This window comes from Oncorhynchus tshawytscha, linkage group LG08 (genome assembly GCF_018296145.1).
Source record: "Oncorhynchus tshawytscha isolate Ot180627B linkage group LG08, Otsh_v2.0, whole genome shotgun sequence".
Taxonomy (NCBI): Eukaryota; Metazoa; Chordata; class Actinopteri; order Salmoniformes; family Salmonidae; genus Oncorhynchus; species Oncorhynchus tshawytscha.
Window position 1 is genome coordinate 81,568,912 of NC_056436.1, and position 13,759 is coordinate 81,582,670.

The window sequence follows — 13,759 nt, forward strand, 5'->3', positions numbered from 1 at the left end:
AGTTGTCCTGAGGAGAGAGAGAGAGACTTCAATGAGACTACAGCTGGAGTTGTCCTGAGGAGAGAGAGAGAGAGAGAGAGAGAGAGAGACTTCAATTAGACTATAGCTGGAGTTGTCCTGAGGAGAGAGAGAGAGAGAGAGAGACTTCAATTAGACTACAGCTGGAGTTGTCCTGAGGAGAGAGAGAGAGACTTCAATTAGACTACAGCTGGAGTTGTCCTGAGGAGAGAGAGAGAGAGAGAGAGAGAGAGAGAGAGAGAGAGAGAGAGAGAGACTTCAATTAGACTACAGCTGGAGTTGTCCTGAGGAGAGAGAGAGAGACTTCAATTAGACTACAGCTGGAGTTGTCCTGAGGAGAGAGAGAGAGAGACTTCAATTAGACTACAGCTGGAGTTGTCCTGAGGAGAGAGAGAGAGACTTCAATTAGACTACAGCTGGAGTTGTCCTGAGGAGAGAGAGAGAGAGACTTCAATTAGACTACAGCTGGAGTTGTCCTGAGGAGAGAGAGAGAGAGAGAGAGAGACTTCAATTAGACTACAGCTGGAGTTGTCCTGAGGAGAGAGAGAGAGAGAGACTTCAATTAGACTACAGCTGGAGTTGTCCTGAGGAGAGAGAGAGAGAGAGAGAGAGACTTCAATTAGACTACAGCTGGAGTTGTCCTGAGGAGAGAGAGAGAGACTTCAATTAGACTACAGCTGGAGTTGTCCTGAGGAGAGAGAGAGAGATACTTCAATTAGACTATAGCTGGAGTTGTCCTGAGGAGAGAGAGAGAGAGAGAGAGAGAGACTTCAATTAGACTATAGCTGGAGTTGTCCTGAGGAGAGAGAGAGAGACTTCAATTAGACTACAGCTGGAGTTGTCCTGAGGAGAGAGAGAGAGAGACTTCAATTAGACTATAGCTGGAGTTGTCCTGAGGAGAGAGAGAGAGAGAGAGACTTCAATTAGACTATAGCTGGAGTTGTCCTGAGGAGAGAGAGAGAGACTTCAATTAGACTACAGCTGGAGTTGTCCTGAGGAGAGAGAGAGAGAGACTTCAATTAGACTACAGCTGGAGTTGTCCTGAGGAGAGAGAGAGAGAGAGACTTCAATTAGACTATAGCTGGAGTTGTCCTGAGGAGAGAGAGAGAGAGAGAGTTCAATTAGACTACAGCTGGAGTTGTCCTGAGGAGAGAGAGAGAGAGAGAGAGAGAGAGAGAGAGACTTCAATTAGACTACAGCTGGAGTTGTCCTGAGGAGAGAGAGAGACTTCAATTAGACTATAGCTGGAGTTGTCCTGAGGAGAGAGAGAGACTTCAATTAGACTATAGCTGGAGTTGTCCTGAGGAGAGAGAGAGAGAGATACTTCAATTAGACTACAGCTGGAGTTGTCCTGAGGAGAGAGAGAGAGACTTCAATTAGACTACAGCTGGAGTTGTCCTGAGGAGAGAGAGAGAGAGACTTCAATTAGACTATAGCTGGAGTTGTCCTGAGGAGAGAGAGAGAGAGTTCAATTAGACTACAGCTGGAGTTGTCCTGAGCTGCTGGAGTTGTCCTGAGGAGAGAGAGAGAGAGAGACTTCAATTAGACTACAGCTGGAGTTGTCCTGAGGAGAGAGAGAGAGACTTCAATTAGACTACAGCTGGAGTTGTCCTGAGGAGAGAGAGAGAGAGTTCAATTAGACTACAGCTGGAGTTGTCCTGAGGAGAGAGAGAGAGAGAGACTTCAATTAGACTACAGCTGGAGTTGTCCTGAGGAGAGAGAGAGAGACTTCAATTAGACTACAGCTGGAGTTGTCCTGAGGAGAGAGAGAGAGAGACTTCAATTAGACTATAGCTGGAGTTGTCCTGAGGAGAGAGAGAGAGACTTCAATTAGACTACAGCTGGAGTTGTCCTGAGGAGAGAGAGAGACTTCAATTAGACTATAGCTGGAGTTGTCCTGAGGAGAGAGAGAGAGACTTCAATTAGACTATAGCTGGAGTTGTCCTGAGGAGAGAGAGAGACTTCAATTAGACTATAGCTGGAGTTGTCCTGAGGAGAGAGAGAGAGACTTCAATTAGACTACAGCTGGAGTTGTCCTGAGGAGAGAGAGAGAGATACTTCAATTAGACTATAGCTGGAGTTGTCCTGAGGAGAGAGAGAGACTTCAATTAGACTACAGCTGGAGTTGTCCTGAGGAGAGAGAGAGACTTCAGACTTAGACTATAGCTGGAGTTGTTCTGAGGAGAGAGAGAGAGAGAGACTTCAATTAGACTATAGCTGGAGTTGTCCTGAGGAGAGAGAGAGACTTCAATTAGACTACAGCTGGAGTTGTCCTGAGGAGAGAGAGAGAGAGACTTCAATTAGACTACAGCTGGAGTTGTCCTGAGGAGAGAGAGAGACTTAAATTAGACTATAGCTGGAGTTGTCCTGAGGAGAGAGAGAGAGACTTCAATTAGACTATAGCTGGAGTTGTCCTGAGGAGAGAGAGAGAGACTTCAATTAGACTATAGCTGGAGTTGTCCTGAGGAGAGAGAGAGACTTCAAATTAGACTATAGCTGGAGTTGTCCTGAGGAGAGAGAGAGAGACTTCAATTAGACTATAGCTGGAGTTGTCCTGAGGAGAGAGAGAGAGAGACTTCAATTAGACTATAGCTGGAGTTGTCCTGAGGAGAGAGAGAGAGAGACTTCAATTAGACTATAGCTGGAGTTGTCCTGAGGAGAGAGAGAGAGATACTTAAATTAGACTATAGCTGGAGTTGTCCTGAGGAGAGAGAGAGAGAGACTTCAATTAGACTATAGCTGGAGTTGTCCTGAGGAGAGAGAGAGAGACTTCAATTAGACTACAGCTGGAGTTGTCCTGAAGAGAGAGAGAGAGAGATACTTCAATTAGACTATAGCTGGAGTTGTCCTGAGGAGAGAGAGAGAGAGAGAGAGAGAGAGAGACTTCAATTAGACTACAGCTGGAGTTGTCCTGAGGAGAGAGAGAGAGAGAGAGAGAGAGACTTCAATTAGACTACAGCTGGAGTTGTCCTGAGGAGAGAGAGAGAGAGAGATACTTCAATTAGACTATAGCTGGAGTTGTCCTGAGGAGAGAGAGAGAGAGACTTCAATTAGACTACAGCTGGAGTTGTCCTGAGGAGAGAGAGAGAGAGAGAGAGAGAGAGAGACTTCAATTAGACTACAGCTGGAGTTGTCCTCAGAGGGGGGTGCTATGGAACACAAAGCTTTTACTATCTCATCCTGGAATATACAAGGTCTGAGGTCATCTGCCTTTGGCCTAAAGAGCAGGAACAAGACTTCATCTAAGAAATTAGAAATACAGACATTGTCATCCTACAAGAAACATGGTGTAGAGGAGATGAACTCACTGGTTGCCCTCTAAGTTACAGAGAGCTGGTAGTCCAATCCACCAAACTACCAGGTGTGAAACAAGGGTAGAGACTCAGGTGGTATGCTAATTTGGCATAGAGAAGTCCTAACCCACTCTAGTATATTAGTCAAAACAAGAACATTATGCATCTGGCTAGAAATGAATAAGGAAATGATCTCAGATAAAAATGTCCTCATGTGTGCTACCTATATCCCCCTAATAGAATCCCCATACTTTAATGAAGACATCCTAGAGGGGGAGATCAATCATTTGCAGGCCCAGGGACATGTACTAGTCTGTGGCGACCTACATGCCAGAACTGGACAATAACCTGACACCTTCAGCACACAGGAGGACAAACACCTACGTAGAGGTGACAGTATTCCCTCCTTTAAATTATGCCACCCTAGACACAACTATGACAAAACAACCAACAAAAATGGGTCACCACTCCTGCAGCCCTGTCGCACGCTGGGTCTGTACATAGTCAATGGTAGGCTTCGAGGAGACTCCTATGGTACCTACACCTATAGCTCATCCCTTGGCAGTAGTACTGGGCTCCCGAGTGGTGCAGCGGTCTAAGGCACTGCATCTCAGTGCTTGAGGTGTCACTACAGACACCCTGGTTTGATTCCAGGCTGTATCACAACCGGCCTTGATTGGGAGTCCCATTGGGCGGCGCACAATTGGCCCAGAGTCGTCCGGCTTTGGCTGGGGTAGGCCGTCATTGTAAATAAGAATTTGATTTTAACTGACTTGCCTAGTTAAATAAAGATTTAAAAAAATGTTTTTAATAAAAATTACTGTAGATTACTTCATCACTAACCTCAACCCAGAGTCTCTTACAGAGTTCACAGTCAGTCCACTGACACCCCTATCAGATCACAGCAAAATCACTTCCCTATCAAATCTAAAAATATCAAGCAGACAACCTAAGAAAATTAACAATAATAACAAATGGTTTGATGAAGAATGCAAAAACCTAAGAAAGAAATTGAGAAACCTATCCAATCAAAAACAGAGACCCAGAAAACTTGAGTCAACGCCTTCACTATGGTGAATCACTCAAACAGAAATACACTACGGAAAAGAAGGAACAGCACGTCAGAAATGAGCTCAATGTAACTGAAGAATCCATAGAAGAATCAAACCACTTCTGGGAAAATTGGAAAACTCTAAACAAACACAAAGAGTTATCTATTCAAATGGAGACGTATGGATAAACCACTTCTCCAATCTTTTTGGCTCTATAACAAAGAACAAACAGCAACAACATACACATGATGAATTACAAATCTTATAATTGGCTATAAAAGACTACCAGAACCCACTGGATTCTCCAATTACATTGAATGAACTACAGGACAAAATACAAACCCTCCAACCCAAAAAGGCCTGTGGTGTTGATGGTATCCTCAATGAAATTATAAAATATACAGACCACAAATTCCAATTGGCTATACTTATACTCTTTAGCATCATCCTTAGCATCTTCCCCAGACTTGTACATTTCCTCAGTGAAAACAATGTACTGGGTCAAATTGGCAAATTGGCATTTTACCAAATTACCGTACGACAGACCACGTATTCACCCTGCACACCTTTAATTGACAAACAAACAAACCAAAACAAAGGCAAAGTCTTCTCATGCTTTGCTGACTCAATTTGGCATGAGGGTGTGCTATACAAATGGATGGAAAGTGGTGTTGGGGGAAAAAACATACAACATTATAAAATAGATGTATACAAAAAACAAATGTGCAGTTAAAATTGGCATAATTTCACATTTCCTTCCGCAGGGCCATGGAGTGAGACAGGGATGCAGCTTAAGCCCCACCCTCTTCAACATATTTATCAACGAATTGACGAGGGCACTAGAACAGTCTGCAGCACTCGGCCTCACCTTGCTAGAATCTGAAGTCAAATGTCTACTGTTTGCTGATGATCTGGTGCTTCTGTCCACAACCAAGGAGGGCCTACAGCATCACCTAGATCTTCTGCATAGATTCTGTCAGACCTGGGCCCTGACAGTAAATCTCAGTAAGACAAAATAATGGGTGTTAAAAAAAGGTCCAGTTGCCAGGACCACGAGTACAAATCCCATCTAGACACCGTTGCCCTAGAGCACACAAAAAACTATACATACCTCTGCCAAAGCATCAGCCCCACAGGTAACTTCCACAAAGCTGTGAACAATCTGAGACAAGGCAAGAAGGGCCTTCTATGCCATCAAAAGGAACATACAATTTGACATACCAATCAAGATCTGGCTAAAAATACTTGAATCAGTTAGAGCCCATTGCCCTTTATGGTTGTGAGGTCTGGGGACCGCTCACCAACCAAGAATTCACAAAATGGGACAAACACCAAATTGAGACACTTGCATGCAGAATTCTGCAAGAAATAACCTCTGTGTAGAACGTAAAACACCAATCAATGCATGCAGAATTAGGCCGATACCCGCTAGTTATCAAAATCCAGAAAAGAGCTGTTAAATTCTACAACCATCTAAAAGGAAGCGATTCCCAAACCTTCCATCACCTACAGAGAGATGAACCCGGAGAAGAGTCCCCTAAGCAAGATGGTCCTGGGTCTCTGTTCACAAACACAACCAACAGAACCCCAGGACAGGAACACAATTAGACCCAACCAAATCATGACAAAACTAAATTATAATTACTTGCCACATTGGAAAGAATTAACAAGAAAACAGAATGCTATTTGACTAGAATGCTATTTGGCCCTAAACAGAGAGTACACAGTGCCAGAATACCTGACCACTGTGACTGACCAAAAATTAAGGAAAGACTATGTACAGACTCAGTGAGCATAGCCTTGCTATTGAGAAAGACTGCCTTAGGAAGACCTGGCTCTCAAGAGAAGACAGGCTATGTGCACACTTCCCACAAATGAGCTGGAAACTGAGCTGCACTTCCTAACCTCCTGCCAAATGTATGACCATATTAGAGACACATATTTATTTCCCTCAGATTACACAGATCCACAAAGAATTCAAAAACAAATCCAAATTTGATAAACTCCCATATTATTGGGTGACATATCACAGTGTGCTATCACAGTAGCAAGATTTGTGACCTGTTGCCACAAGAAAAGGGCAACCAGTGAAGAACAAACACCATTGTAAATATAACCTATATTTATGCTTATTTATTTTCCCTTTTATACTTGAACTATTTGCACATTGTTTCAACACTGTATATGGTAATTGAAGTGTCTTGTTATAACACTGCCATTCTAATAGGACAGTCACGTAACACTGCCATTCTAATAGGACAGTCACGTAACACTGCCATTCTAATAGGACAGTCGTGTAACACTGTCATTCTAATAGGACAGTCGTGTAACACTGTCATTCTAATAGGACAGTCGTGTAACACTATCATTCTAATAGGACAGTCATATAACACTGCCATTCTAATAGGACAGTCGTATAACACTGCCATTCTAATAGGACAGTCGTGTAACACTGCCATTCTAATAGGACAGTCGTGTAACACTGCCATTCTAATAGGACAGTCGTGCCATAACACTGCCATTCTAATAGGACAGTCGTATAACACTGCCATTCTAATAGGAGTCAGTTCTAATAGGACAGTAACACTGCCATTCTAATAGGACAGTCGTATAACACTGCCATTCTAATAGGACAGTCGTATAACACTGCCATTCTAATAGGACAGTCGTATAACACTGCCCTTCTAATAGGACAGTCGTATAACACTGTCATTCTAATAGGTCAGTCGTATAACACTGCCATTCTAATAGGACAGCCGTATAACACTGCCATTCTATAGGACAGCCGTATAACACTGCCATTCTAATAGGACAGTCGTATAACACTGCCATCTATTCTAATAGGACAGTCGTATAACACTGCCCTTCTAATAGGACAGTCGTTCTAATAACACTGCCCTTCTAATAGGACAGTCGTATAACACTGCACTGCCATTCTAATAGGACAGTCGTATAACACTGCCATTCTAATAGGACAGTCGTATAACACTGCCATTCTAATAGGACAGTCGTATAACACTGCCATTCTAATAGGACAGTCGTATAACACTGTCATTCTAATAGGACAGTCGTATAACACTGCCATTCTAATAGGACAGTCGTATAACACTGCCATTCTAATAGGACAGTCGTATAACACTGCCACTTCTAATAGGACAGTCACTGCCCTTCTAATAACACTGTCATTCTAATAGGACAGTCGTATAACACTGTCATTCTAATAGGACAGTCGTATAACACTGCCCTTCTAATAGGACAGTCGTATAACACTGTCACTGTCATTCTAATAGGACAGTCGTATAACACTGCCATAACACTGCCATTCTAATAGGACAGTCGTATAACACTGCCATTCTAATAGGACAGTCGTATAACACTGCCATTCTAATAGGACAGTCGTATAACACTGCCATTCTAATAGGACAGTCGTATAACACTGTCATTCTAATAGGACAGTCGTATAACACTGCCCTTCTAATAGGACAGTCGTATAACACTGCCATTCTAATAGGACAGTCGTATAACACTGCCATTCTAATAGGACAGTCGTATAACACTGCCATTCTAATAGGACAGCCGTATAACACTGCCACTGCCATTCTAATAGGACAGTCGTATAACACTGTCATTCTAATAGGACAGTCGTATAACACTGCCATTCTAATAGGACAGTCACTGTATAACACTGCCATTCTAATAGGACAGTCGTATAACACTGCCATTCTAATAGGACAGTAATGTCATTCTAATAGGACAGTCGTATAACACTGTCATTCTAATAGGACAGTCGTATAACACTGCCATTCTATAGGACAGTCTAACACTGCCAGGACAGTCGTATAACACTGTCATTCTAATAGGACAGTCGTATAACACTGTCATTCTAATAGGACAGTCGTATAACACTGCCATTCTAATAGGACAGTCGTATAACACTGCCATTCTAATAGGACAGTCTAACACTGCCATTCTAATAGGACAGTCGTATAACACTGCCATTCTAATAGGACAGTCGTATAACACTGCCATTCTAATAGGACAGTAATAGGGACAGTCGTATAACACTGCCATTCTAATAGGACAGTCGTATAACACTGCCATTCTAATAGGACAGTCACTGCCATTCTAATAGGACAGTCGTATAACACTGCCATTCTAATAGGACAGTCGTATAACACTGCCATTCTAATAGGACAGTCGTATAACACTGCCATTCTAATAGGACAGTCGTATAACACTGCCATTCTAATAGGACAGTCGTATAACACTGCCATTCTAATTCACTGCCAATAGGACAGTCGTATAACACTGCCATTCTAATAGGACAGTCGTATAACACTGCCATTCTAATAGGACAGTCGTATAACACTGCCATTCTAATAGGACAGTCGTATAACACTGCCATTCTAATAGGACAGTCGTATAACACTGCACTGCCATTCTAATAGGACAGTCGTATAACACTGTCATTCTAATAGGACAGTCGTATAACACTGCCATTCTAATAGGACAGTCGTATAACACTGCCCTTCTAATAGGACAGTCGTATAACACTGCCATTCTAATAGGACAGTCGTATAACACTGCCATTCTAATAGGACAGTCGTATAACACTGCCATTCTAATAGGACAGTCGTATAACACTGCCATTCTAATAGGACAGTCGTATAACACTGCCATTCTAATAGGACAGTCGTATAACACTGTCATTCTAATAGGACAGTCGTATAACACTGCCCTTCTAATAGGACAGTCGTATAACACTGCCATTCTAATAGGACAGTCGTATAACACTGCCCTTCTAATAGGACAGTCGTATAACACTGCCATTCTAATAGGACAGTCGTATAACACTGCCATTCTAATAGGACAGTCGTATAACACTGCCCTTCTAATAGGACAGCCGTATAACACTGCCCTTCTAATAGGACAGTCGTATAACAGTGCCCTTCTAATAGGACAGTCGTATAACACTGCCCTTCTAATAGGACAGTCGTATAACACTGCCATTCTAATAGGACAGCCGTATAACACTGTCATTCTAATAGGACAGTCGTATAACACTGTCATTCTAATAGGACAGTCGTATAACACTGCCCTTCTAATAGGACAGTCGTATAACACTGTCATTCTAATAGGACAGTCGTATAACACTGCCCTTCTAATAGGACAGTCGTATAACACTGCCCTTCTAATAGGACAGTCGTATAACACTGCCCTTCTAATAGGACAGTCGTGTAACACTGCCATTCTAATAGGACAGTCGTGTAACACTGCCATTCTAATAGGACAGTCGTATAACACTGCCATTCTAATAGGACAGCCGTATAACACTATGATTTTAATAGAACACTGCTGCTCACTTGTAGAAGGTCATCATACAGCCAGTGATGGTCATGTTCATGGGGACCTGAGCAGACATGCGGCCAATCAGGATCATCTTCTCTCCGGTGTCTGGGTGGAAGGCTGAGTCAAAGATATACTTGGCTCGCCATAGCTCGTCCTCTGTCAGCCCGGGGGACATCACACCTTGCCTGGGAGAGAAGGGGGGGGATTCAAAGACAAATAACAAGTGATTAGCTGAGCCTGTTTACTTAGTACCAACACAAGTTTAAACAAAACCCTGTTCGTTGCACACAACCTGTATTTGATAAACATTGTCCCAAATGTAACAGTGTAGAAGCCTTCAATCTCTTACCTAGCATCATTGCTCTGTGTATTCAATGTTGCATCATAGAATGAGTTGTGTTGTCTTTCTGGTTCATCAATAGTTAATTAAGGGTAAACTGATCCTAGATCTATGCCAATATGCCGGAAGTCAATTCTATCAGTTGCTTTCAGCTCAGGTAAAGGTTGTTTCCAAACAGCAAAACCAGGAGGAACCAGATCCCAGGAGAACTAGAGAAAACCAAAAGGAACCAGAACCAACGAGAACTAGGGACAGCCAGGAGGAACCAGAACCAACGAGAACTAGGGACAACTAGGGAGAACCAGAACCAAGGACAACTAGGGAGAACCAGGAGGAACCAGAACCAAGGACAACTAAGGAGAACCAAGAAGAACCAGAACCAATGTGAACTAGGGAGAACCAGAACCAATGTGAACTAGGGAGAACCAGAACCAAGGACAACTAAGGTGAACCAGGAGGAACCAGAACCAATGTGAACCAGGAGGAACCGGAACCAATGTGAACCAGGAGGAACCGGAACCAATGTGAACCAGGAGGAACCGGAACCAATGACAACTAAGGAGAACAAAGAGGAACCAGAACCTATGTTAACTAGGGAGAACCACAAAGAACCAGAACCAAGGAGAACCAGGAGGAACCAGAACCAAGGTGAACAAAGGAGAATCAGAAAAAAAACAGAACCAAGAAGAACCAGGCTCAGAATACACTACCGGTAGTCACTGATGACTTTGTGTGCATTCTCTAGTTGTTCGTTGGTGAGCAGGACGTTGCGGGGGTCTGTAACGGTGAAGAAGTGTTTGGCCCGGCCCATAAACGTCCCTTGGTCCCATCGAGGCTCCTTGATGTTTATGGAGGTGGAGATTTCTGTCGTCATGGTTATCTGAAAGAACACAACAACATTGTAATATATAAAGATAATTTATTTTGTCCATCCTGTAAAACATTCACAACACAGACAAGTTTTATTGTCCCAGATGATTTATCTACCAGCGCTCGACTAAAATTCATAAATTAGCCTAGCTACTGTCAGAGGAGGTGAAATTCATAACATCCTCCTGAATAAAAGCTTTGGAAAAACTGTAATAAGGTGTCCCGGTGTTAAGTTTCTTCCCACAAGATTAGTTCCCACAAAGTGTGGCACTCACAGGAACAGTTCTAAACAGCATTAAGTCAATGTCATCTGGGTCCCCAGTCCTAGACTGAGAGACAAGGGGAATAATGCAACACAAATCACAAAAAGCTAAACAAAAGGGCTTGACTATTGTATTACCTGGGAGCAAACTAACCCTGAAACAGCATTCCAGTTATTTTATTTCATTCAGCCAGAAATCACTCACTGTATATCACTCACACATCAGCCAGAAATCACTCCTTTCTAGGTAACGTCTCTTATGTTACCACAAAATCATGTCACAATTGCTGTCCCTTGAGAGAAATGAAAAACCCAGAACACACTGTGATAAATTCTTCTTGAGATTAATTTAACAGGACAACTGATCCAGTAGAATGTTGCTATGGAAACAGGCCTGGCTGACCTGACAGGGTTTTGAAGAGCTAAATTGTACTGAACCTCATAACCCCACCCCCCACACCCCCCAGTGACCGGGGTCGAGGCGTCTCTTCAAAAGCCCCAAACCCACCACCCTACCCTCCTACCCCTTTCTCTCGCTCTCTCTGTGGGGTCAAAGAATGGATGAATTTTGTGTTAACGGCCTAGTCATGGGCACGTAGATAGGCTATCGCTCATCTTCATTCTAATTTAATTAGGCCTAATCAACATAGGCTATATTTATATGGGCATGTCAATAAAACAGTTTAGTCTAATTGAAACTACATTATGCTGTGTTAAAATAATCTCTCATAACCTAGACAAGGCACCTTGTCTAGCAGCCAGTATGGCTACATGTAGTGTGACAGAACTGAACTAGATTATATTAACCCATTGTTACAATGTAACCCAGTCTGAACTAGATTCTATTAACCCGTTGTTACAATGTAACCCAGTCTGAACTAGATTCTATTAACCCATTGTTACAATGTAACCCAGTCTGAACTAGATTCTATTAACCCGTTATTACAATGTAACCCAGTCTGAACTAGATTCTATTAACCCATTGTTACAATGTAACCCAGTCTGAACTAGATTCTATTAACCCGTTATTACAATGTAACCCAGTCTGAACTAGATTCTATTAACCCATTGTTACAATGTAACCCAGTCTGAACTAGATTATATTAACCCGTTGTTACAATGTATCAGGTATGGTATCCATCCAGTTCCAGCTTGCTGCAGGTGAACTAGATTATATTAACCTGTTGTTACAATGGGGACATTTTGAAACGTTACATGTCTCTCTGTCTGTAACCCGTTACACAACTAGATTATATTAACCCATTGTTACAATGTAACCCAGTCACCCATTGTTACAATGTAACCCAGTCTGAACTAGATTATATTAACCCATTGTTACAATGTAACCCAGTCTGAACTAGATTATATTAACCCATTGTTACAATGTAACCCAGTCTGAACTAGATTATATTAACCCATTGTTACAATGTAACCCAGTCTGAACTAGATTATATTAACACTAGATTATATTAACCCATTGTTACAATGTAACCCAGTCTGAACTAGATTATATTAACCCATTGTTACAATGTAACCCAGTCTGAACTAGATTATATTAACCCACACATCAGTCTGTTGCAAATATCACTTGTCGGTCACTTACAAACAACAGTTGTTATAAATCTAACTTCCTTTGACAAAATGTCAACCAGTCAGACTTCCTGTGGGTCAAATCTTATGCAACAATAGGCTGAAGGCCTAATACAAAGGCAGTGTTGATTTGATCATATTTGTTATGCCACTACAAAATCTGAACTCTGACAAGGGGCGGTTTCTCTTAACGCCTGCTACGTTAGGTGGCTTCTGATCTAAAGACCTCTCTTCCAGCCCACGTTTTAACCAAATCACTGGCCTCCATGGCAACATGTTAACCCATATTAACTACATTGTAACGTTTTTCTTATGCTACAATGGTTGTTCCAAAAGCATAGCCACACAGCTGCATAACACTGTGCAAGAACCGGCCAGCTCTGGTTTGAGAGAGGCTCAGTGAAATATAGCCTACGATAATTCTCACCATTTTGTCAGATGAACCGACCGTGCAAATGGATCCGGGCGAACAATACTACCTACCATTGGCTGGATCGGATAAATTGATCAACCGAAGCAGACCAGCTTGATCCGAAGCTAACCACTGCTTGTAGACCGTTACATCTGGATACCAAGCCAACGTCCAACACCGTGCAAACGCCTAAAGAAATGTAATATCTCCGCTAATAGCCTATTATTCAAAACATATGTTTCAGCCCAGCTGTGCGTGCCTGTTTCAACTACAGCCCTAGCGTTCTGCCTGCCACATCCTCAGATTCAGTCATCTAGTTGCCCACTAGGCAGGCAGGCAGGCAGTAGGACTATCCCTACGTTCCCTGTTAACCATCCAAACCAGATGCACGACTCCAGAATAAGTGGTATCAAATTCCAACATGTGGAAACATGTGTTTTAAAGGGTATCCAGCCACTTACTAAGCTCCGGTCCTCGTCTGCCACGATCACAGCAGTCTTCTGCCAGAGACGTCCCTGAACAGCGAGCTCGTTCAACGAAGCTAATTTGACAAGTATGCATCGGCTACTCAGC

At 42.5% G+C, this 13,759-nt stretch overlaps 1 protein-coding gene across 2 annotated transcripts in view; it reads right to left on the reverse strand.

Moving 5' to 3' along the window:
• The window catches only part of sfxn1 (sideroflexin 1), a 34,232-nt gene extending 20,473 nt beyond the window's left edge, over positions 1 to 13,759 (reverse strand). The window contains exons 1-3 of one of the 2 annotated variants that reach the window (XM_042326066.1): positions 13,648 to 13,759; positions 10,763 to 10,932; positions 9,727 to 9,897 (exon numbers count right to left, since the gene is read on the reverse strand). In XM_042326066.1, the coding sequence (XP_042182000.1) occupies positions 9,727 to 9,897; positions 10,763 to 10,926 (335 nt within the window). In that variant the 5' untranslated portion in view covers positions 10,927 to 10,932; positions 13,648 to 13,759. Of the gene's footprint in view, positions 1 to 9,726; positions 9,898 to 10,762; positions 10,933 to 13,257; positions 13,622 to 13,647 lie in introns of those variants that run through there. The other variant, XM_042326065.1, reaches the window with a different exon arrangement.